The 25,478-nt window shown below is 46.5% G+C and overlaps 2 protein-coding genes across 4 annotated transcripts in view; one reads left to right on the top strand and one right to left on the bottom strand.

Moving 5' to 3' along the window:
• fam110a (family with sequence similarity 110 member A) overlaps positions 1 to 18,264 on the bottom strand; it is a 141,791-nt gene extending 123,527 nt beyond the window's left edge. The window contains exon 1 of the mRNA XM_078288560.1: positions 18,251 to 18,264. The gene's annotated coding sequence lies outside the window, so the exon portion shown is untranslated. The remainder of the gene's footprint in view (positions 1 to 18,250) is intronic.
• Positions 14,549 to 25,478, top strand: iqsec2b (IQ motif and Sec7 domain ArfGEF 2b). Of its 3 annotated transcripts, none has more exons than XM_078288559.1 (13): positions 14,549 to 14,568; positions 19,541 to 19,832; positions 20,040 to 20,357; positions 20,672 to 21,723; positions 21,891 to 22,052; positions 22,269 to 22,391; positions 22,535 to 22,701; positions 23,223 to 23,362; positions 23,554 to 23,679; positions 23,829 to 23,928; positions 24,117 to 24,278; positions 24,483 to 24,677; positions 24,928 to 25,317. In XM_078288559.1, exons 3-13 carry the CDS (start codon positions 20,046 to 20,048, stop codon positions 24,993 to 24,995), a joined length of 2,607 nt encoding a protein of 868 aa, XP_078144685.1. In that variant the 5' UTR covers positions 14,549 to 14,568; positions 19,541 to 19,832; positions 20,040 to 20,045; the 3' UTR covers positions 24,996 to 25,317. The 3 variants fall into 3 exon arrangements, with proteins under 3 accessions (XP_078144685.1, XP_078144684.1, XP_078144683.1); XM_078288558.1 differs by lacking the exons at positions 14,549 to 14,568; positions 24,928 to 25,317 and adding exons at positions 18,988 to 19,443; positions 25,324 to 25,478; XM_078288557.1 differs by lacking the exon at positions 14,549 to 14,568 and adding an exon at positions 18,988 to 19,443.

Below are 25,478 nucleotides of genomic sequence, written 5' to 3'. Positions count from 1 at the left end.
TCACCTGTGTGAGACATACAGAGAGAGAGAGAGAGAGAGAGAGGGGGGGGGGGGGGGGGGGGGGGGGAGTCTTTTATAACCATCGTGTCTCAGTTCAGATATGAGCACTTAAGTAATGCCACTAAAAATAACGTCGCTCTGAGGCCTGTCTTTCTCTCGCTGATGTTGTCCTAAGCCGCATCCTTCAATTCATGTCAGCTCAGACGCAAAATATCACCGCAATAATAACTCCAGCTCTAGTCTGTTGATCCGTATTTAACTAGGCGCACTGGCTTTCAAGTCAGGAGGTGGACTTGTAGCCACGGCAGTGCTGCTTATTCACTTTTTACACAAACTTCAAAGACTTCAAATCAATCTTTCCAACTTAAATATGGGGGAATATTAATATTTTTTAGCAGAATAGGCTGTAACACTAGTTCAAATTCACTGTTTCAGGTATTTGCATCATAGTCTATAGGCTACATACTGTTGTCTACATGTGCGCTCCGGACTCAAAGGCGCTCTGGAACAGCAGGGATCCTGAGCTGCGTCAAGCCAGCCACAGATAGCCAGAATAAGTAGAACAATTGGGTGATTTTACCTTCAAAATAATAGGTCGGCTTGATAACTGGTCCTGATGGCTATATTCTATAGCATAAGGACAATTTGTCCCGCTGCTATGGGTTAAAACTGACTTTTTAAGGTTGTAGACATCACCAAGTTGTCTAGTATAGGCTACGTGTTTTTGTTTGCGATTTTTTGGCAACCCTGTATAGGCAATAGGCTACTGTATCTTGCATAGACCTATATGGCTATATGCTGTGAAAAGGAAATTATGGGAAAAATAACAACTGTTTTCATTTAGGCTACTATAGATTTCACTTCAAATACGTTCTTTATTTTCACTTAAGTATGCCTACATTTTAATACTCAAAACACGTTGCAACAGATGTCCATCAGCAGCTCAGTAGTTTTATTTTGAAAGTTTTGAGCGGAAGTCCATTATTCATTCTGGCTGGCTTGACACTGGTGCGCTCCTGAGGAAAAGGCGCACGCATCATTGCAGTTCAGACGCGCAAGGAGTGAAACCTCTCTGTGTTTCTGCGCCACCATCAAGGAGACACCGCTGTATTCCTGCATGGATTACCGATTTTAATCTATCTGGAACTCATTTCCAAGAGGTGGGACAGGATGCAACCGGTTTGTCTAGACCATCGAGGTTAGCATCAAAAGCGGCACGCGTAAAAGTATGAATATTAGTGATTATGCATATCTGAGACTTTCGGACAGTCAAAAATAATCTAGATAGTTGTTGGACTTTCTTAAGAGGTTTCAAATTGTGGCTCATCATTCTTTATGGATGCGTGACGTGGAGGTAAACTGTGCAGTCTTTTTTTGGGGGGGGAGGGGGGAAACACTTTGGGAAATAAACTGAACTTAAGTCACTTGGATGTAGTTTGGCCGGAGCAGAGGGGAGGGTTTGGACCTCGAGGATGAAATTAGTAAACCGCCCGTCATGCTTACTTTGTGCTTTATAAAGACACATCAAGCCATGGGTTGAAAGCGACGATGATAGACTGCGGGGATATTCAACGTGGGAGGGAACAGAATTTTCCGTGTTATGTAATGATTGACAGAGCCTAATAATTAGTGGTAGATCATAACGAGCATCACTCCCCCGTACCCCTCTCCCCCTTCCCCCGTATGTCGAGCAGGCAAGAGGATGACTGATCTATTTTAGGAAAGAATATACGAACTGCTTTGTCTTTGAATGAAACAAAACGTGGCTCCAAAACTGATATCACAACTCGGTTTAAGTTGATGAGCAGGGCACTATGTCAAAAGTCAGCGGGTAGATCGATATTCCACTTATTCCTCCGTTTCTTTCGTAAGGTGGAGTTGCTCAGAGAGTTGGAGAAGCAATGCTGGAAGTTCATTAGTGGTGTTTATGATATTAAATCTTAGTTCATACTTCCCTACCTCATCCCCTTCCTCAACCAATCTCATTCTGTTTTTAAGATTTTGGTTGATGAATTCCAATCCAACATGATGCTCCAAACTCTGGACCTGCACTGTGCCGATTCGGCATGGTCTTACAGGATGATCATAATGACTCTAGGAAATCAGACAATCAATAGTGTCTTTACCTTCTTTTTGAACTTTGAACTTTCTTCTTGGCATTGCAACATTTTTAATGGATACTGAGAGACTATAATCAGCTCATTTCTGCCCTAAGTTTTGGGGACATGTAGTCTTTCTGAAATTCTCTACATCTTTATCTCTGTGACTTCCTGGTTCTGAATCTCTGAAACTCATAGTTCATCACCAGAGCCCCCGTCCGTCCCTCCCTCCCCCCCACTCATCAGGGCTGGTGGGGGGGGTGGATCTTGGCCCTGCGGGGTCGAAACCGCGGTGGTGGCGGCGGTGGTGATACCCTAGAGGCAGGGCTCCCACCATGGAGACCAGCCCAGAGAGCCCCAACCGGGCAGTGGAGTACCTCCTGGAGCTCAACAACATCATCGAGAGCCAGGCCAAGCTCCTGGAGACCCAGCGCCGGCGCATCGAGGAGCTGGAGGGCCAGCTGGACCGGGTCAGCCAGGAGAACCAGGACCTGAGGTTGGAGCGCACGCCGCGGCCCGCCGGCGCCGACCCCCCCGAGCAGAACCACAGCCAGCCGCTGTCCCTCCCCATCCATCAGGGCAGCGGCGGTGGCAGCGGCAGTGGGAATGGCAGCGCCCCGCCGGCTCCAGCGACAGCGGTGCCAGCGGCCCCGACTCCTGTGCCCAGCAGGGAGAGGAGGACCCACACCAGGTTGACCCGAGGCCTGTCCTGCGGCTCCTCTACCACCGAGCGAGACCGAGACAGGCTGGAACGCACCGACAGCACAGACACCAACACCAGTTCCACCATACGCAGAAAGTAAGTTCTCTATTACTGCAACACAGGCCTCCTCTGTTGGCTTGATCCAGGAGCCAACAAGGGATGATCAGTGTGGCTTCATCTCATCTTACAGGAGCTGCAATGATCTTGTTCATGTTGCTGCTTACTAAGGTTTGATGCTGGGAACTGTAGTGGTGACCATGGTCTACAGAAGTCTAGTATCTAACGTTTGATAAGGTAAACCCATATAATGACAGGCTGTATGGATCAGATGACTTTCCAGTCATGAGAGCTAATCCTCCCAGTAATGGGGCTAAACATAAGAAGGGATATTTTAATACACCACTGTGAGGAAATATGCTGAGTGCTGGAGGATTATGGGTAGATTGGTGTAAATGCTCAAGGTGTCCATTTAAAGCATGGTGTGTGTGTGTGTGTGTGTGTGTGTGTGTGCTGATTTTGTTTGTGAGGGGATTTGATTTGTGCGAGGGGATGTTTTTGGTCGATTATGTGAGGTGCGTAGGAGTTGTATAGTAGTGTACAGAGGAAAACTCTGGTCCAAGTAGGAGGGTTATGGCTCTGTTTTGTGTTGATTTGAACTTTCTGGACCGGTGAAGCCCTCTTGCATGAAAAATCCACCCACTATTTGCTAAAAGTGTGTTTTTCTTTGCTAGTCACTCTGAGCTGTAGGTTGGTTGGTTTCTAAGAGAGAGTTTTTACCCAAAGACTGAAGCTCAAGGTTGACCTGAAGAGTGCTGCAAACACAGCTTTGGCAAACAGCAAGTAAATCTGTCCTCCTTTTTGCTTTACCACGCACACACACAAGCACGCACGCGCCGACAGAGACTGCTTTTGTTCTGGAAGCATTAAGCTTTGTGAGTAGGCAGCAATTCATGTGAAAAGGACCATAGTGAAATGTAGTGTTACATTCTTAGTGACAGAAACCATTGGCCCTTGTGAATGCAATAAAATGTCTCAAGACATAATCATCTTAGCAATTATTACTTAGTTGGATTATGGTTTATGGTTTCCCTGTGTCTGTCTTCTTAAGGTCCCAATCCCCTCATCAATGACTGGTTCAGACTTGACCAAATCCCCTATTGATTAGAGCTGTCTTTTCCTCCACTCTCTGCCTCTCTGCCCCCCCCCCCCCCCCCCCCCCCCCCCCCCCCATCCCATGGGGCGAGTTAGTCATTAGACAGAAGCACATATTAGTTATTTATGTGGGTGTTAAACGCAGTGATGAATTGCAAATGTAGATCTTGCCGATCCTCCCTTGTTAATTACGTGTAGCGATCGCAGCTGATTTTGGATCCAGACTCAGACAAGCGGATCATATGAAGTGTCACATTTAATAAAGAGTAGAGCCATATTGTCCCTGTCTGGCGGTGACTCAGCCTAACCCAACACTGGCCTGTTCGCTTGGGTCAGTGACAAAACCTCTACTCTGATAATGGTTCAGATAAGAACATGAATTTCTTCTTCTTCGGTGCCCATGCCACTCTAAATATGGCTCAGATCACAGAGCGAGAGAGAGACAGAAGGAAGGTGTGGGAGAGGGACAGAGAGAGGAAAAAAGACGACAAGGGGGAGGAAAGCGAGCGAGCGACCTTATCCCAGCATGCCTCGCTCTAAAAGAGAAAAGGTGGAACACACACACTGATTTGCCATCTGTTAATAGGGTGAGAGAGAGAGAGAGCGGCTGAGAGAGAGAGAGAGAGAGAGAGAGAGAGAAGAGAGGAGAGTGGGGGGCAGAGTAGGCAAGGCTTAGAGATCTGTCTTTGTTTCTGTCCAATTAGTTTTGGTTTTCCTGATCGCTGCCCTATGTTCTCTGTGCCTCACGTACCGTTTGATTCCAGACAGGGGAAACGCAATAAACTGTGTCGCCGTTTTTGAGCCGTGCGCCAACCGCATCGCAACAAAGTAGCTCCTGTCCTCTCCCAACGGTGCACCATAAACAGCTGTCCCAAATAACCGCCCTATTCTGTCCCTTTCCCTCCCGTTAATGGCAGTGTAAACAATGTGAGTCTGAGGCCTTGCGGTTAAATGATATCTGACGTCAAGTCCCTGCTCTGAGAAGGGCGTCGAGGGCATCGAGGGCATCGCCACAGCACAGTGCGAGTGCGGCAGATGTTTTTTGTTGTTATTTTGGGATAGGTCATGTAAGTCTGCGTGCCTTTGTGTGTGTGTGTGTGTGTGTGTGTGTGCAAATCTCTGTATAATGTATGTGCCTGTGTGAGTAAGTGTGTGTGAGTGCACGCAATGTGTGAAACAGGGAGGGAGGCACACAGAAGGAGCATGAGAGATTAATTAGTGTGACCAGAGTATAATTACCGCTGGCCCAGGGGTGATAATTACTGCTGTGTGTGTGTGTGTGTGTGTGTGCATGTGTGTGTATGTGTGTGTCTTCTTTTGTGAGTGTGTGTGTGTGTGTAGGAGATCACCTGGGATGTCCATTATTAGACAGCTAATGTGACCCTGCAGACCGTCATAGCTGGAGGGATGTGACGGTTCTCGCTGCATGGGTGAAAGCTTGCCTCCACATACATGCGGCTCGCTCCATAGGACGAGAAGCCGGGGCAGCTGGAGGTCTCGGCGACAGAGCGAGTGTTGCTGATGCGCTGAGCAGTATTATATAACACCGACAAAAGGACCTTAGCTATCTTTTCCCCCTCCTTCGCTTCACTTTCCCTGTCGTGGTGGGAGTGTGCATAAGCTCAAAAGAGCAGCGTGAAGGTGCTCGTGTGTCTGCTCGTCTCTTTCTTCTTCCGTCATTGTCCTCCCTCCATCCGTCTCCCTCTCCACGCAGGGCATGCCGGGGATGTGCTTCTCCGCTTTCTGAATTGGCGTTAATTCTGTTTTGGAACGTGGCGAATGGTAATAGGCTTTTGTTTCACAGGAAGCAAATTTTGCTAATTTTGTATAGCTCTACACTACACACATTCTCTCTTTCTTTCTCTCTCTCTCTCTCTCCCCCCTCTTCCTCTCTCTGTTTCTCTCTCACATACCCACATACACACACTCACTCTGTCTCCCCCTCGCTGTTTCTGTTTCCCACTGCTGCAGATATGACTCAGAGAAGCTGCAGAAATTACTTTTGTGCTCTTCTCTCTCTCATTTCCTACCTCATTTCTCCTTCCTCACCCTTCTCTTTTTTCCTTCTGTTGAGTGAAGGAATATAACTTCACTGATTAGATGATTGATTGTGTTTTCTGTGCCCTCACGGTAACAAAGAGCTTGATAAACGGTGATTCAGGCATTTTGAATAGTATTCTAGATGATATAGTAGCTAGGATAGCGCAGATACAACTTAGAGAAAAAATGTCGGCCCCAGGCAAATGTGTGGGTAAGCTCAGCTGAGCCTATACTGACCTGCTGCACACAGTCTGTGTGATGTGATGGAAGATAATCTATTCTCTCTGGACTCGCCATGACTTTCTAGAAAAAAATATCCTGAAGCTGCAACTGCAGTTCAAGCTCTCCCTTCTCTATATTGTCTATTTCATAAGATATAGTAGATTAAGCCCGGCCAATGAGAATTCTTACAATTTAAAATATTGTCCAAGAAGAATGTTGCTAATGATTACCATGATGCGGTTTTGCTTGACGTAAATTTAAATGATGGATGTGTGTGGGAGGCAAATGTATGTGGGTGGTGTTTTTATCCTTCCAGTCACCCAATCTGAGTGCAGTGTGAGTGTTCACGGCTTCATATGTGCATACAGTACATCATATTTTTTCCCATATTGAGGACTATATTTGCATTCAGTCACGTGTCACTCAGGATTTACGAGGTCACACGCTGTCAAATCTCAGTTGCCCAATGAAACATGAGCGCCCGCGTCCTGTCTCCAGAGTGGCTAGACCAATGACCTTGGCTCTCTCTGCACATGGTCATATTCAGCACAATGAGACACTCAGGATTTTCCGCTCCATGCACACGGTCTATGTGCCTCCTCAGGTCTGAGCGAACATGTTTGTTTTTATTGAGACACGCGTCACATGGCTTTCCCTCTGTCGTTCACATCACATGGCTACCATTCTGTGTTTAGCATACACAGTTAAGTGTCTATCCGCGCATACCTTCGCATATCCTTCTTGAAGCGGTGAAGAGACAAGTGAATGCCACTGATGCAGAGTAAAGTTCTTCACAGGAAGTGAAATGTCGATGGCCCAGGATTCTACAGTATTGCGAAAGATATGGTTGCTGTGGAAACTGTAAAGCTTTCCCCAAGGTAGTTACAATATTGCATTTCTGTCCGCCTCCCTCCACCTCCAGCTCCCCTCACCTACACCCAGGGGTGGGGGGGGAAGCTAAACACCCTGACACAACCTCCTTCCTCCTCCCTCCTCCTCTCCCCCCTCTTGTCCCCTATCAGTAGACAGTTCGGAACAGCCGTGGCCCTCCGTTACTCATTTGCTCTGTTAAAATGGCAGCTGTGTGCAGATAACGATCGTGCCCAAACAACAGCCACGGTAAATTAGAGCAGAGATTAGCACTCTTGCTTTGTTATTAACGAGGGGGACGGAGGAGGGTTTGTGATCTAAGCCTGCTGCCCATTCATCAGCGGGTTAAACATCACTGTGGATCTAATCATGACCCCTGGCGTAGTGTTTGGAGTTTTACACATCGGTTCCACAGCTTGTGCAAACACTCTCTCCGCCATTTACTGTGTCAGTTTTGGATTTGCTTTCGTACAGGTACACTCTTCCGCAGTCTTTTCCCGGTTCTGGGGCCGTTATAGCTATTACTTTATTCATTCTCTTTCCTATTCAAATGCAGATAAGTGGCACTTTGAGGCGGGATGTTTGTCAAACACTCGTGTGCACGCTCTGCGGAGCAGAATAGGGAGACTGGTTACCGTGGGAACGCTGTGAGCTCTTCTGTGAAGAACTCTGTGGGCGAGAGACATAGAATAGAGAGAGGGAGAGAAGTGAAGAGAAGAGAGGGTAGGAGTGGGAGCAGGAGCAGGGTGAAAGACAGAAGCAGGATTGAATGATGGATAGATGGGGATGGAGGAGACGTGTTGAAGACAGATGAGTGGTGTTTGGTATTTTATCACAGGTTCCAGGTCCCCTTTCATTGAAAAGTTGGGATACAGCTTCCATAGCTGCGTACCTTTGACTATTAGTCATGCATTATGAACAGGATCTGTTCCAGACTTGACAGAATGTCCCTTTGGTGATCTACAGGCGTATCAGTTCCTTGAATTAGTCCTTCTTCATCGCCTCTCCCCCATCTCCTTCAAATGAAGTCTAATCGTTTTTTGATTGGGTGAATCATAGCCGATGTTAAAATCAAACACACGCGCGCACACACACATGCACGCACACACACACAAACTCACAGGGTACAGCAGGTGCTGGTGTGCATAGTCGAGTCGTAACTGTAACTGTGCCCCTCCTTGTCAGCGCTTTCGCCTGGCACTCAGCGCCAAACGCCCACACAGGCAGTCCGCACTGTTGCCAAGCAGCAGGAGACTCACGCTCAGAGTGGGAAGTGGGGGGGAGGGAGGGGGAGGTGGGGGGTGGGGGGGGTATTGGTTGGGGGGGGATGGTGGGGCGGGTATGAAAAAACAACTTAACTTTGGGCTACAACACAGCGCAGTGTGGTTATCAAACGTCTCTCTTTGTCAGCAGGAGTCAGGGGGTCGCACACTGGAGGTGGTATGACGCAATGCGCTCCCACACGCTCATCTGTAGACAATGGGCGAGATCGGCGAAACCAAAGATTTGAAGTGGCTCGTACCACGGCTGAACTGGAGGCTTGGGTAGATTAGGCTCCACCATCAGCATCATGTACGGAGAACGGTGAGCGCTCTCCGACCGTGCGCCTGTCAGGTGGGCTTGCTTTATGAAACAGGTGGTTAGGCGTGCCGAAAAAAGACGGCTATGACAGCGCACGTGATGTCTTTCCGGAATCGCCGCGTGTGAGTCGTTTTCCCGCTCTCCCCGCTCTTCTATAGATAGACTCACCTACACACTGACACCCCCCTGCCACTGTACGAGCTGGAGGAAGTAGTTGATTCTCTTCACAACAACCGCTACTCCACATCCTATTTCCATTTCGCATTCCTCCTCCCCCTCTCTCCATCAGTCTTCCCTCCATTCCACCTCTCTTGATTATCTTCACCCTTGCCCTCCTCCATGTTCAACCTCTCCCACTCTCATGTAGCTCTCTCTCCTCCCACTCTCCTCTTCCTCCCTCCGGCCTCGAGACTCACCGCTTTAAATACACACCACCTCATACGTTCTCTCGATGTGCCTCTTTTTTGTTTTAGCCTTGACTTTCGGTGCTCCTGCCCTTCACCGATATCCTTATGGTCTGTTGATTTATGTTTTTGCCATATTGGCACGTTCCTCTTGATTTTCCCTCTTTGTCTTCTCATGTGTATTCTTCTGTGTGCCTGCTAATGAGAGAAAAAGGGAGAGGGAGGGAGGGGAGCTACACATACATTCCAGTGGGCACACACCAGCAGGGTGTGTGGGTAGCGTGTGTGTTTTATTTTTCTATGGAAGAGGAGGAGGAGGAGGGGGAAGATAGGGGCATTTTGTGTGTGTATGTGTGTTTGAGCGCGCATTTGTTTGTGTACGTCTGTCTTTTTTTGGTATTCAGGGATTCAGGCATAAATGCTCATGAAGCACAAATCAGATCCTAGATGAGGCTGTCAACACTTCTCACACGCTGGGGATAGTCTTAACAGGAGGCAATAGCTTTTAAAATACAAATCTTGGCAGTGTAGGACAACACAGTGTGCACAAGCATGGCTCAGTCTTACGTAACCGCACCTCTGCTGCTCTTCACGTCTTCATCCATAGCTGAACAGGTCAATGTGTTTTATTTTTGTTTTTATTATTTTGTTTCTCTTCCCTGTGTTGCGAATGTATTGCGATGACATGAAGGAACATTGAGGAGTCACATCATATTAGTGTGTGTCAGCCTTTAATTAGGGCAGTATTGAATCCGTGCCCTCAAATTCAGCGTAAAACCCGTCTTATCCAGGCACGCACAACCTCCATGTAATCTCTATAAATAGGAATGAACCAGAAGCTCTTCTTCTTCCTCCGTTAAAACAGCCGCTGACAGGTTATTCTCATTTAATTGGAACTTTTTATCATCTGCGCTAAGCAAACGAGCGCTCCTCCTACATGATTATATTCTTAAACACTCATTTTTTAACTGCTCTCATTCTCCTCCGGTTGGAAACCCCTAACTCTTGCTAACCACCCTGTGCAATGTGCTGCACTGATGTCTTTTCCGACCCTGCCACCTTCAGATTTGGTCATTCAATGTGAAACCCTGTCAAACATAAATTGTATTTCAATTTACATAATCAGTAGGATGAATAGGGTATTGCCTCTAGCTTCCAATAAAAACAGGTTTCCTCAGTGCAAACATTTATTTTTTCAGTGACACCAAATAATACATAAGATCCTATTTGGTTGTCTTATCTTGCAGGTGGCACAACTGGCCATAAAACTCTCTCTCCCTCTCTCTCCCTCTTCTCTCTCTCTCTCCCTCTCTCTCTCTCTCTCTCTCTCTCTCTCTCTCTCCCTCTCTCCCTCTTCTCTCTCTTTCTCCCTCTCTCTCTCTCTCTCTCTCTCTCTCTCTCTCCCTCTTCTCCGTCCCCTGCCCCTCTCAGTGTGTCTCCGCGCTAAAATGACAGGGACTGTGTGTCCTTGACAGCAGCTGGCTCCAGTGAGAAGCCGGCCATTTACATGCTAATCTCAACCACTGCTCACCCTTCAGCTGCTCACTCACATTCTGCAGAACGGAACAACTCTAATTTCTAGCCAGAGTAGAGGGCTAGTCGAAAGACTTAGAGAGGCTTTTGTGTTGCATGTGCACTTTTGCATGCATTACACAGAGTGGTTTCACATTTTCATACAGGATCCACCAGAGAACTCTGTAGTCCAGTTTGATAGCGGGTTATATAATCCATTAGAGTAGTTGGAATTTATAGAATATAAATCCCCTCTCTCTCATTTAACTACCCTGACTGAGTGTAGTGTGATTACGTGTTTTATGTTCAATGTGATGCTGCGTCTACCCTGTGTATGATGTGTATTTCTTTTTTTTAAAATGAAGGTCTATCGTATCGTATCGTATCGTATCGTATCGTATCGTATCGTATCGTATCGTATCGTATCGTATCGTATCGTATCGTAACGTATCTACTCCCCTTGCTCCTTGTCACGTATAGGCACAAGCTAAGGCTGTCTGTCAGGAGCTGAATTGATTTCGACAAAGCTTGCACTGTTTGTTAAGGTTTGTCACCACTAAATGTTAGTCGCCTCGGTGTCGTCGCAATCTGTGCAAACTGTCACACATCTACCTCTTATCCTGTTTCCTATTGACTGCGTGTGTCATTCCTCGCGCTACCATTGCCACTCTATGATTTGTCACTTTCAATGTGCTGCCTCAAATCAATGCTGTCTCTCTCTGTCTGTCTCTCTCTCTCTCTCTCTCTCATCTTTGCTTTTTTTGCGCTGACTCTTTGTGTGTCTGTTCTCTGCTTTCTCCGTGTGTCTCTGTGTGTCTTCCGTTTCTGGTTCCTTCCTGTCAAGTGTCAGGCCGCCGTCTCTCTCAGGCCAGCCCATCTCTGCTCCCACCACCCCTACTGCGGCGGCCAGCGCTGCCTATGCCACTCTCTTCCCCACCAGTCTGACTGTTCACAGCTTCGTCAGCCTCCATCAGTACTGCTGCCCCTCCACTGACAAAAGCTTACAGCAGGAGGACAGGTAAGGGCCGCCACAGGGCCTCAAGTACAGTGAGTAACCCCCCCACCCCCCCCAAAAAAAGACCTTAAACCTCCATAAGAAGCCTTGCAAGTCACCTGCAAGAATCCCAAAGCTTGCCATCAACCCCCAGATCACAACAGCTCTTTCCCACAAAGCAGCCCGTCCATGAACACATGACTGTCACCGCCACCTTCTTTACACTTTTCCCTTGTCTGCCTCCATACATGTGTCACTTGAACCACTTCAGAATACTATTTCCCACTTCATCTCCAGTGTCGCTATCCTCCCCTCCTCTCCTCTCCATCCTTACCGGGAGCCTGTGCTTTAGTCTGCTACTGCTCACAGATGTGACTAAGTGGGAGTTAGGCCTTTTCTACCAGCTTGAAGAAGGCACAGCTCCTCACCGAGAGAGAAAGAGAGAGAGAGAGAGAGAGAGAGAGAGAGAGAGAGAGCAGTCGTCTTCAATAAGACAGGGGGCTGAGGTGGACTGAGTCACAAGTGAACCTGGTGAATTCTCACCCGCTTTCTCTCCTCTCTCATTTGTCTAACAGCTGATGTTCTCAGACACATCAGCGCAGGATGCTCCAACACTGCCATCTAATGGCGCTGACAGGCCGCAATATCCATAAGCACTGAACCCAAAGTATACAGGAAACACTGTTTGTTTTTTTTGATGAAGATGCCTGCTTGTTCTGTTCATCTCAGTTGTTATCCCTGTTTTAACTGAAAATGCAGCCCTCTCTCGCTAACTCTACCTGTCAAGTTTCCACCAGTTTGCCTTTCTGCTTTCTCTGCTTTTTTGTCTCACACTCTTTTCCACTCTCTGTCCTCCTCCTCTTTCTTTTTCTCTCTGTTTTGCTCTGCCTCTGTCTGTCTGTCTATATGTCTGTCTATCTGCTTGTCTCTTGACTCATCCGTGTTGCTTCCCAAGAGAGGAGGATGAGGATGAGGGTGCCCATCAGTTCTGTTGCCCTGCCTCAGGCTGCAGTAGCCCCTCCTCTCGATGAGCCGAGGTGTGACTGGCCGCACAACGAGTCACTTTACCTGTGAAAAGACTATCACACTTTACTGCCAGAAAACGGAGACCTCACTGTGTGCTAAAAAAGACAACGAGCGTAGCTGGCTTTCAGCTGGAAGATAGAAGTCTTTAGAGATGCATGCAACTTCTAGTCTCACTGTGACAGTATTTGTGGTGTCATTGATTTATTCATGTATCATATGGTTTCTCCACTGATTTACATTTTAAAGAATCTTGATGTTGTCTTCACTCTGTTTTCTCCACTGTTTTCTTGTTTACTCTCAGCCATATCAAGCTGTCAGGATGCATCACCATTGTCTGCTCATTACTGTCACACTCATGCTTATCTTGGACGTACTAGTTGAGTCATGTCAGTTCGGATGTGCTCAGTAGTCACTATTTATTATCTGTGCAAATTGCTACACAGTCCCGTCTCCCACCATTATTCAATGTTAGAAAAGCTAGGCTCCTATGTGACTTAAAGAGATTTATTGTATGTGATTTGTTTAACATAATTACTTTTGATTGTTCATACATATCTGCTGTTTATTCCCTTGTCTGTTTACATACAGTATGTTGAATCATGTTTATTCAAGAGTTTATTCAGATTTATCTTGTTAATTTAATTATAACCAGAATAAAGATCTCTAGTTGCTGAAGGCATTTCATTTCTTTCATTTGAAGTGATAAGGATGTCTGCAAGTGAATTGTTTGATGTGTAAATATCGTTGTGCTTTGTGTTGCTTCAGTCGTACTGGAATGTTCCTCTCACACACACACCCACCTTATTCATAACCACCTCCAGCACACACACATATTGAATGTATGATGCACATAATCTTTATTTCATGGATGTGAATATCACCGATCAGTATCTTACATAACTTACTTGACACTGTATTGCTGTTGTTGGGTGAAAACCTGGTGTCTCCAAAATGTCAACTTTTCAGGAACAACCTTGTTCATAGCTTGACGACGATGCATTTTTGTTTTTGAAAAATACGAGGATTGTAGAATTTTCTCAACCTATAGAGGAGCATGTAATCCTCCAGTTGAAGGTAAAACATGAAAATCAAAATTGGACTTACAAGGTTTTCACCTGACAGCAACGATACTGTTGTTTCTCAGGCAATCCTCAGTACTTAGGCACTTCTTATAGAGTACACATGGCACAGCAGTACAGACTACAGAACAATACAGGGCATAATTATCTTACCTTTGAGTTCATAATACTACACATTACATAAAATTGCTATATATGATCATATTTTCATGCAGTACAGATGGGCACCTCTTTCAATTGTGACCAGTGGTATTTTTCAAGTTTTTCCCTCTAAGCCCATTTCATCTACGTTGATTTTGTCTCACTTTCCAATGTCCATTCCTACTAAAGGCAATATTATCCATCTCAACTGCGTCAGTGAGTTGCCAGTGTGCCACTTTCAGTTGCATTTTTGTATGCAGTACAGCAAAGGTAACCATAAATTAAGATTTTCCCTCAGAAGTGAGGTTTGACAGGAAAAGAGGCAACAACATCCATCTCAATACTTAGATATTCTGCCTGCCTCCTCCCAGTCGTTAATAAATGAAGTGCACTGCTTCCGCGTGTATCTCTATCTCTCTGTCTATTCCTGATATCAGCTGTGTTGTTGTGACGTGTGTTTGTTTGCTTTAGTATTGTGTAATAAAAGTGCGTGTCATTGAACTGGGGCAGGGAGGGTGGAGGGGAGAAGGATGGGCCGGGTGAGGGAAGTTTATAGCCGTCAAAAGACTGTCAAGAATGCAGCCTGTACAGCTCTGCAGGGTGAGCAAGAGCGAATGTGAAAGTGTGTGTGTGTGTGTGTGTGTGTGTGAAAGAGAGAGAGAGAGAGAGAGGCGGAGAGAGAGGGTGTGTTTGTTATCACGCTCCACCAGTCAGTGTGGGACCTTTCTCTGACAGTAGCAGCATGGTAAGAACTCAGCATTTTTTCCACTTTTCTTTAACTTGCAAACTGTCATTTAGTTTGATACCAGAAACGTGTGACTTTACTTGCTGCACTCGAGTGTTTGCCGCTGAAAGTCTTTGCCACACTGCAGTGATGTAGTGCCCATGACATGTGGTCTGTAAGAGCTCTTGAACATAATCTCCACATATCTCTAGTCTGTGTTCTGTATGTAGATACGATGTAAGTGACCTTTTGAACCATTTTTGAGCCACTAAGGCAGATAGCAAGACAGCCTCCAAAGGTAAATTGTGTCTGTTGAGTGAACAGTGGTGATAGTGAGTGAGGGGCTTTAGGCAACAGTTAGTCCAACACATGTCATATGTTTTCTAAAGATACAAATGGGGCGGGGTGAAAATGAAGTGGAAGGAGAAAGTGTGATAACAAATGGTGTGACAGAGTGTGACATGTCGTTTGGATGACGGAGCACATACCTTTCAAAGTTGAACCGATCAACCTGCTCGACTGTCATGTGTCGCTCCTGAGGAAACACATACAGCCATACAAGACTTTTATCTCTTCATTCTCTCATGTGGCTCAGTGACAGAGAGTATCTGATATGTACATGCTTACAAAGCCCTAGCAGAACCGCAGTGCCAATTTCCAACTGTCACTCTTCAGCCATGCACACAATACAATAATACCAGGCTTTTATCTCTCCGATTACTTGATTGGGTTCAGCATGAAGTGACACAGAGTATATTATCTGCCTGTGCCGACAACGCTCTACCAAAACCACAAAGCCTGTTTGAGTTTTGAACTTGAGGTTTTGGGACAAAAAAAAAATGAAATGAACAGTGTGTGTGTGATGGGAAGCTCACAGTTAGTGTGTTGGCGGCAGAGGAATGCTGCGATCTGACCCATGAATGATTTGATTGTTTCCGTTCAGTTTGGCCATTCAAAAGAACGGGATCATAGTTGACAAAGAGAGTACAACGTATTTCAGCATAAGATTTATTTTCATGACGAACGGAAAGTTTTTTAACACTCCGGCCTTCATCGGTTTGGCTGCAATTCTTTTCTTGTGAGTTCAATAGAGTTCAAGTTCCCCAAGTAGGCTAATGGTGAACATTATTTGATTTCTTGTATGTTGGGAATCTCCATTTCAAGATGAGAGCTTCTGTCTGGATTGATGCTCCTTTTACTATTCACATTCCACATTTGTGTTACATGGGTTATGTGTGGGAGAGGGAGAGAGCATGGGGACGAATGGTAAAACTGACACAAAGGTTTAGGAGAGAGAGAGGAGAAGGGATATGAGATAACTATGAGTGTGTCTGTGGTCAGTCAGAAATGAGTTAACAGACAGATCAATACAATTATTGGCTTCTCCATGGCAGGCGGCAGAGAAGTTAATCTCCCAGTCTCCATGTCCTGCTGTGGGTTCGATGGCACCGTCAGACCTACTGCTGGCTCTTTCACACACACACACACACACACACACACACACACACACAAACACACACAGACACACACACATGCACTGACAGCACATCAATAATGTATGAGAGAGGGACAGGAGGCAGAGGACTGCATGGAGTTAACACTGTACTTCGCTGCACACACCTCCATTCACTTCTCGCCTTCTCCCCGCGCCACTCTTCTCAATTTCTGCCCACTTCCTCTATTCTTCTCATGTTGTCAGCGGTCACTCTCCTGTTTATTAGATTCCAACCATCTGTTTCAGCTCCAATTAAATGTTTGCAGGTAGCGAAACTCAGGGCTGGTCCTCATGAGCGAGCCGCTAGAGAGAACCTCTCCATGGCACTGTAACAGGAATACAGGGTTCCTTACATAAGTAATGAGGTCCAGATGCCAGCTGCGATATGGCCGCACTCATGTTTTATACAACAAACTTTTTACTCGTATATCATCCTCACCTTGTCTCTCACCGCTTATTACTGCCGCACTCTTGCTGCGGGCAAAATGAAATGAAAGTCATGTTTAATTCATGCTCGCTGGGAGGTGGGATGTAGGGCCGTACACAGGGAGAATCCATGCTGAAACAGAATTCGTATTATTTCATTTATTTTGTGTCAATTGTTTTAATGATCTTGGGCCGTTTAATATGTATCTTTAAATATGAATATCTGTCTCCCAAGGCTCAAAAGAAGAAAATCAAGCCTCGACTCTGATATTTTCTGCACATATACAATGAATTGGAGACTGTGGACTCTATAATGTTTTATTAAGATTTTATAAAAGTGAAAATCACTGTGGATACTGTCACAGCAGCCACATAGTTGGTCTCCCATTCACCGGAAGTAGAACCAACTCTTTGGGATTAGACTTTAGGAGACACTTGTTCATGTTCACAAGTCTGAAGTGTCTTATATCTTCGGATTTTCCCTTTTAATGAGATTTGAAATTAGGAGAAGGGGCCTAAGAAGATGCAGGGGTAAAATGAGACCAGGATGTTTAAAGAGTTAGCCCTGGATATCCAGACACAAATATATGAAACCAGGCTCGTGGCTCCCTAATGTTGAGTGGCATGTATTCTGGCTTCAGCTCAGTATGATGACGATGATGCCCGTTGAATGAAAATACCATCTGCTCCTGCTGATGTGCATGGCGGGGAGTTACAGTAAGGCTGTGTTCCTGTCTGTCTCTACCTGTTGGCACTCGACAGAGACACTCATGTGGCTAGTTTCCATTCCTTAAAAGGGGCAACTTGAGCAGCTCTAAAGGAGACAGGATTTTCTATTCATACAGTCCAAGACAGCATGTAAATACCTAGCAAGTAAGATGTGGTTATTTAGGTTTCTGTTTTTTCAGAAATGCAACTAACTAGTTTAGACAATGCTGTATCTCTATGGTTTACGCTGCACAGATATAATGTGATATTTGATTTGTTTTCATAGCAAGACAAGTCTTATCATGACTGTCATTCACAACCTGTGGAGCATCTTCGACACCCACCTAAACGGTGATAACAGTCAATACATTGCCATGGCAACTACGCTTCTCTTCCTAACAACTGCCTCACCGCCCACAAAGGTCCCACAGCAACCGTCACCAAGCAACCCCCTCCCTCTTCTCAGTTTCTCTATTTAAGGAGCAGAGGAGGAGGAATGATAAACGATGCTACATGAAGGAAAAAAAGGTTTTTAAGAGGCGGTTGAGATGTATACAATAACTCGTTGCTAGTTATTGATTTGATCAAAATGTTATTATATGTAATTATAACAAACACCAGATATTAATGCAGTGATTAATTCCCTGGTTATGAATCTAAATACATGGATTTTGCTTTCACAAAGACTGCAAACTCTCTGAACTGAGCTGTGGTGATAATACTCTCCTGTAGATGTCAGAGTTGTGCCTTGTTATTACTGGGCCCGATCCTGTGTTATGCAACATAATGGAGGGGCTCTTGGTGTTGTTGTTCGACTCTGCAATAATTTAGCCAGGTCATGCATTACTTGAAGGCACAGGATGTCCTGTTGAAAGAGCGTGCATTGTAAAACATTTTCCTCTTTCTCTCCACTGATATTCCAGATCTTGGCATGGGCCTCAACATGAGGTGTTGCCATTTAGGTATCAGTTACAACATCATCATGGCAACAAACTAAAATCCCTATGAGTTGTTTCTTTGTTCTCGATTAAGCCTCTTCCTTGTTGTCATATCTTCTACCAGCTCAACACTAACACAGGAAATCCCTGCTACTCAACGGAACAGCGACAGCGTATGGAGAGAGGGAGGAGGTCACAGCTCACAGCAATATGGCCTTATAAAGTCAACAGCGTCTCAGTCTCAGTCCTATTTTCATCCGCATTAATGGCTTATACAATGCAAAACGTGAAAACCACACCGGGAATGGTTTGCCACAAGGTTTGCCTGTTTCATGTGCTGAATGTAAATGCCTCTTCATAACTTGGCTGGCTCCCACACATCCCTGATCCTGCCTTTCTGCTTTCTGCCTTGTTATGGGACAGGGCACAGCTGACAGGAGGGGGTGCGGCTAAGACTGAGAGGAAATGTAGGAAGGAGCATGTGACTGCAGTTGTTCTCCAAACCAAAGACTGACTAATTGACTCTGTGTGGATGTTTGTCATGGGCAAAAATACTTAGCAGGACGCTGGAGGATTTTTGGACTTACTTGAGACCTGATAAGTTTTGGGATTATCTTGTTATGCTCACTGTAAATGGGAAGAACTGAGTTGAATTCCACTGGTGATTTTGGTTACAAGTCTTAGTTGGTTGCTAATAGAAAGACTGAGTGACAGTGATTGTGGGAGGAGATGTCTTGTACATGCGTTTTGTCTGACAAAATTTCATAGCGTTCTTCGAGCTGCAGGTGGCTGTTTTACACCGGCTGTTAACATAACAACCTGGTCTTTCCTGTCAGTATGGTGTTGCTGGTATGTGGCAGTGCCGGAGTGTGTTAGTGGCTAATGACTGCTCAAGTGTGTGCTTGTGAGATAGAGAGAGACTTGGAGAAAGACAGAGACTGAGAGAGAGAGAGAGAGAGAGAGAGAGAGAGGGGGCATAAACACTGGTAGGCCTGGCTAAAGTCAGTAGTATATTAACTCTTCCTGGGATTTGCTTTGAACTTGAGTCAAAAAGAGGAGGAGAGATAGAGGGCAGAGACCTTTCCACACGATTTTGATGACATAATATGACATGATATTTTATTGTTTGAGGTATGACTGAGAGGGTTGTTCCCATTACATGAGGGCACTGTCATAACTGGCATAATCTAACAGGTTGTAATAGTATATTTATCCGAGAAATACTGGAGAATATATAAGTCTATCGTTCTAATATCGCTGTGTCTGGCACTCTTCCCAAATGAGATCCACTAAGAGATGGTTAGTTCCTCGCCGCTCTAATGTCTACACGTGAGTCCCTCAGCTGTGAGCTCCTCAAAACTAACACTGCATATCTAGTTATACTGAACTCTGGTATCTAATAACCTCTCACCCTCTCCTCCTCTAGTGTGGAAGGGGATTCCCAGTGTCCGGAGACGGGCACCCACACAGACAGCTCCTACGTCCAGACCCCTTACCTGCGCGGCTCAGAGCGCTACAGTGACAGCAGCAGCGCTCCCCCGGGCCCCAGGGCCCCTCCATGTGTGGCGGCCTCCAGCTCAGCCAGCTTGGCCTGGGCACTGCGCACACGGCACCAGCCTGCTAGCCTGGCCCTCCGCAAACAAGAGGAAGAGGAAAACAAGAGATGCAAGGCTCTTTCAGACAGCTATGAGCTCTCAACAGACCTGCAGGATAAGAAGGTATCATTGCTGAGGATATTGTTGGTTAGAGGGGTTGTGTTGCGTTTTTTGTGTTCTTTGATGTCTCCTAAAAATCAGGAGCCTCAGCAAAAAGGAAATTTTCTTTGGATGCCTTTCAGTGGGGTTCATGGATGCAAGACATCCAGACAGAGTGTTTAATCAGTCTACCTCCTCATTCTCATGTCCTCTCCCTCTCCATTTTGCCAGGTGGAAATGCTGGAGAGAAAGTACGGTGGCTCCTTCGTAAGTCGCAGAGCAGCCAGAACCATTCAGACGGCCTTCCGCCAGTATCGCATGAACAAGAACTTTGAGCGCCTCCGAAGCTCCGCCTCCGAGAGTCGCATGACGCGCCGCATCATCCTGTCCAACATGAGACTGCAGTATTCCTTTGATGAGCGCCAGCCTCAGCAGCAGGCCCAAACGCAGACCAACTTCACCCACAGCGTGGCCATCGGACCGCCTCATTCCCCAGACACAGACCGGCCTGGAGACTACACCCACTTAGAGGACTCCTTCTCAAAACAGGTAACTTCATTATGGGTTTTTGTTTGTCTGATGGGACCATGCCTCAAAGTCTTGCAACAAAAACACTCAAGATAAAGCTGGTGACACACTGTTTTATGAAGGAACCATGGAAAAACACTATCACGTTGCATCAGTGCCTAATTGATGGGAAACAAAACCGTCATATTACTGTAAAGACCTACAGTATTACACACAAACTATTTCAGACATGTAACACATGTATTATAATGTCATGGACGCTCAAGTAGGAAGGAACTGGAAGTGTCCCTGTACATTCAGTCCTACTGAGTCTTCCCCCTGTGTGTTCCTCCTAGGTGAAGTCCCTAGCTGACTCCATAGACGACGCCCTTACCTGCCGCGCGGGTCGCGAAGACTCCCAGGAGGGCAGCAGAGAGGGCGGGGGGATCAGCGAGGACTTTGGGGAGTGTGTGTGGAGCAGCAGCAGCAACCCCTCCTCCCAGAGAGGTTTGGGAGAAAGAGCCCGGGGTGGCGGAGGAGGACTCAGCATGCATGGGGACAGCACGGCCACCTCGTACAGCGACGTCACCCTTTACATGGATGACTGCATGCCCTCCTCCCCGCTGTCCCTGGACCGGGCCCCCAGCAGCACGGACACGGAGTACTGGGGCCCCGGCGGTGGTGTTGGCGGGCGTGAGGACAGCAGGGACACCGAGGGAGGGGGCAGCAGTAACAGTCGTCGCAGCACCCCCTGCACCGAGTGTCGGGACTATCGTCTGAGGGGCGCCCATCTGCCCCTCCTCACCATCGAGCCACCCAGCGACAGCTCGGTGGACATGAGCGACCGCTCAGACCGCGGCTCTCTGAGCAGACAGCTGGTCTATGAGCAGGAGCCTGGAGTAGGCACCGGCTCCCCGCAGGGAACCCTCAAACACTCCCCCAACACAGGTACTCGCCCCTCCTCCACAGCCGCTGCCCAGGGTCAGACCCGACCCCCGGGCAGACCCATACCCACGCACATCCCTCACCACGTGGCGCACCACCACCATCACCACCACCCTATCCACCACCATCAGTACCCCGACACGCCCTCCTCCTCCTCCTCGCCCCAGCAGCCCCCCACCACCCCTCTGTCCTCTTCCTCCTCCACAGCTCTGCCCCCCGGGGGTCTGGAGCAGCCGTGCTGCTCCGACGGAGACAACGACTCGCTCAACTCCACCACCAACTCCAACGAGACGGTCAACTGCAGCTCTGGCTCCTCGTCTCAGGACAGCCTGCGGGAGCCGCTGCCTCCTCTGGGCAAGCAGACCTACCAGAGAGAGAGCCGCCACAGCTGGGACTCTCCACCTTTCAACAATGATGTGGTGCAGAGACGCCAGTACCGCATTGGCCTTAACCTCTTCAACAAGTAAGACTGCGAGGATGCTTTTGATATTAATACTCAGGAGTACCTTTGATTCCTGTGATGCCACATATGCAAAAATAAGTACTTCAATAACGATCTTGAATGTGATCATACAGTTCACCTTGGAAAGTTACTAAGAAAGTTTCTCTCTTATTTTTCACCGGCCGTAGGAAGCCAGAGAAAGGGATCCAGTACCTGATAGAGAGAGGCTTTGTATCGGACACCCCAGTTGGGATTGCTCGCTTCATCCTGGAGAGGAAGGGTCTGAGCAGGCAGATGATTGGAGAGTTCCTCGGAAACCGACAGAAACAATTCAACAAGGATGTTTTAGAGTGAGTATGGGAGACAGAAAGAATGAAGGAGATCATTTGTACGATTTTTGGAAGACTTTGTATAACATGGGGGAAGGGAAGGGAACACAAGTATGGTATGTAATGGTATGTGACATCATGACTTATGATCTACTGTATATGGACAGTTGAATGGGTTTCCATGGTGTGGAATAGGAAACGTTAGCATGACTGTGACCTCTGCTGCGTGGGTTTCAGCTGTGTGGTGGATGAGATGGACTTCTCAGGTATGGACCTGGATGACGCCCTGAGGAAGTTCCAGGCTCAGATTAGAGTTCAAGGAGAGGCCCAGAAAGTAGAGAGGCTCATAGAGGCTTTCAGGTTTGTATGTGTTGGACACCGTGAGTTTACTGTGGGGAGAGGGCTGCGTGTTTGCAGAAGATACACTGAATTCCAGTTACTTTGACTGCAGTATCAAAACCAAAAAGTTGATATTCAAATATATTTTTCTGTCCCTCATGCAGCCAGAGGTACTGTGTGTGCAACCCGACCCTGGTTCGCCAGTTCCAAAACCCCGACACCATCTTCATCTTGGCCTTTGCCATCATCCTCCTCAACACAGATATGTACAGCCCGAATGTCAAAGCCGAGAGGAAAATGAAAATAGAGGATTTCATCAAGAATTTGAGAGGTGCTGCTAAACACTATACATTCACTGTAAAAACTTGCTCTGTGTAAATAATGGAGACTTAAATACAAGCTATCATAAAACACATACCAAAGAGTGTCAAAGATGTAACATGTTGTAGTCTTGGATATCTAGACACATAATTTTGTATGGTCACTATGTGTAATAGTCCCCTTGAATATGGATTATACACTTTTACACAGAAAGTGTAATGGGACTTTTACACATTGTGTATATGTAAAAGTATACATACGGATATATAAGAGTCTTGGATAAATTACAATACATATATTAGCATATCTAAACTGTGATATGTATTTTATGATGTCTGTATGAAAACATGCCCATTAAATTAACAAGGTGTATATTTTTGCAGTGCTTTTGCTGGCTTGCTTATGAATCTGGCTCCCTCTTGTGTGTGAAAACTGTAAATTTCACTGGATTATATTTTTGCATAAAATAAAAGCATTTGACTTGCAATGTCATCATTTCCTGATCATTCCTTTTCTTTGTTTCCATCCAAGGAGTAGACAATGGTCAGGATATACCCAGGGACCTGCTGGTTGGGATCTACCAGCGCATTCAGAAGTGGGAGCTACGGACCAATGATGACCATGTGTCCCAAGTGCAGGCGGTGGAGAGAGTCATTGTGGGCAAGAAGCCTGTGAGTTTTCTGGGTCAAATTTTCAAATCATAACATGGTTTATTGATGGTGTTGTAACCAGGGCCTGGAGTTATGCCCCATTTTGTGACTGGACAAGGCGACATGTAGGGCCATGTTATAGCAGGGTATGTCTTCACTACTTGTGAAGAGATCTGATAATATTTTATTAGACTGTTTGTGTGTTTGTATAGGTGCTGTCCCTTCCCCACCGTAGGCTGGTGTGTTGCTGCCAGCTCTATGAAGTGCCGGACCCTAACAGACCTCAGAGGACAGGAGTGCATCAACGGGAGGTCTTCCTCTTTAATGACCTTCTGGTGGTAAGACTCAGTTTCATCACTTTCTAAGAGACGGCATATGTTTCTATTAAGTAATCAATGTCAGTGGTTGGGCCCTGTAAAAATGTCGGCCCGACGTTCAAAGTCAGTAGCAATTAATTCCTCCCTCTCCTATCCATGCCGCGCATCAGGTGACCAAGATCTTCCAGAAGAAGAAAACCTCAGTGACGTATAGTTTCAGACAATCTTTCCCTTTGGTTGAGATGCAAGTCCACATGTTCCAGAACTCATGTGAGAAACCACTTAATTCTTAACTCTCTTTCAATAATTCTTTCCCCTCATTTTCTGAGTCTATGATAAAAAAACGCCTTTGTTTAAATTGTCATCCATATTAATAAAATACACATGTAATATCATGCCATGCAGATTGAATTGGTAATTCATTTGGATTTTCATTTCCCCATGTTTGCATCTCTTAGACTACCCTCACGGTATCCGTCTGACCTCAGCTGTCCTGGGTGGGGAGAGGAAGGTGCTTATCGTCTTCATGGCACCCAGTCAGCAGGACCGCACCCGCTTTGTCAGCGACCTCAGGGAGAGTATCGCTGAGGTGCAGGAGATGGAGAAATATAGAGTCGAGTGTAAGCACCCCATCTACTGGTCATTACTGTGAACTTGAACTTTGAGGAGGTGTAATGATGTTCTGCAGGGATTACAGTAATGGTTCTGTTTATGAGGAAATAGAGCGACAGTGTTTGTTGGTGTGTGGATTATTATTGTTAGAGATCCTCTCATGCATATCTCCATCTCATTTTCAGTTCCCCTGTGCCTGTCTTTATTTACAGCGGAGCTGGAGAAACAGAAAGGTGTGATGCGGCCCAGCTTGCTGACTGGAGGTGTGGTTGGAGGAGGTGTAGGTGTGAAGAGTGATGTTGTGAATGGCACTCTGGGAAGGCCCAGCCTTGATGACAACTACTCAGCGGGAGAGGGTCTCAAACGCACGGCGCTCAGCTCATCTCTCAGGGACCTATCGGAGACAGGTGAGACAACAACACCTCAGCGATGGGGTCAACTCCATTTCCCTCCTGTCAGCTGGGTTGGATAGGGTAACCGAGCTTCTACAACAATTTCTTTCTCTGCTTCGTATTGCTACATCTTGTTCTACTTTATCACTGTCATTCAGATGCAGCTTATGCAGTTTATATCTTTTTCATACAACGCAAAAACAAACTTATGAAACTTTCTGATCTTCCACCCTTTGCTAACCTGACTCTTCCTGGTGGGGTGCAGGGAAACGTGGTCGCAGGAACAGTGTTGGTTCTCTGGACAGTACCATGGAAGTAAGTTTCCTTGGGTAGATGTGGACCTGTAACCTTTAACAGACCTGCATTTCCCTTTACTAGAGCTATAAATAAAGAGTCGATACCTTCCTCAGCATGCTCAGTGTCTGTATGTGTGTGTATTCGTGGGTGTCAGCGTGCACATGCATGTGTAGGTGTGCACGTGCCTGCAGTGACCTTTACACCTTTTGCATGGCCGTGTGCTTTCAAAAAAATGCCCGAGCATGTCCTTACCTTCAGCTCCAGATACAGATGTTTCCTGTGTGTGATAATGTAAGTCGTCACAGAGACTGAATTGCATGCCTCAGTGATTCATCTAAACTATGATGATACTTTATCCTCCCAGGGCTCCATCATTAGCAGCCCACAGCCTCACCAGCGCTACCCAGTGCCAGGTGTGGTTCCTGGCTGCTACGGAACAGAAGACTACCGGCCTCATCGCCCCATCCTGAGCCCCGGGACGGGGGTGGGGGGTGGGCCGGGGCAGCAACACACCACTGC

Source organism: Centroberyx gerrardi, chromosome 14 (genome assembly GCF_048128805.1).
Source record: "Centroberyx gerrardi isolate f3 chromosome 14, fCenGer3.hap1.cur.20231027, whole genome shotgun sequence".
Lineage (NCBI taxonomy): Eukaryota > Metazoa > Chordata > Actinopteri > Beryciformes > Berycidae > Centroberyx > Centroberyx gerrardi.
Note: the sequence above shows the minus strand (reverse complement) of the source record. Positions and strands in the feature narration are given on the sequence as shown.

Coding starts and splice junctions, on each gene's coding strand:
- iqsec2b (XM_078288557.1), top strand. CDS start 19,394: ATGAGATCCACTAAGAGATGGTTAGTTCCTCGCCGCTCTAATGTCTAC. Junction 22,053..22,268: donor TTCAACAAGGATGTTTTAGA/GTGAGTATGGGA, acceptor CGTGGGTTTCAG/CTGTGTGGTGGATGAGATGG. Junction 23,680..23,828: donor TCTTTAATGACCTTCTGGTG/GTAAGACTCAGT, acceptor GCCGCGCATCAG/GTGACCAAGATCTTCCAGAA.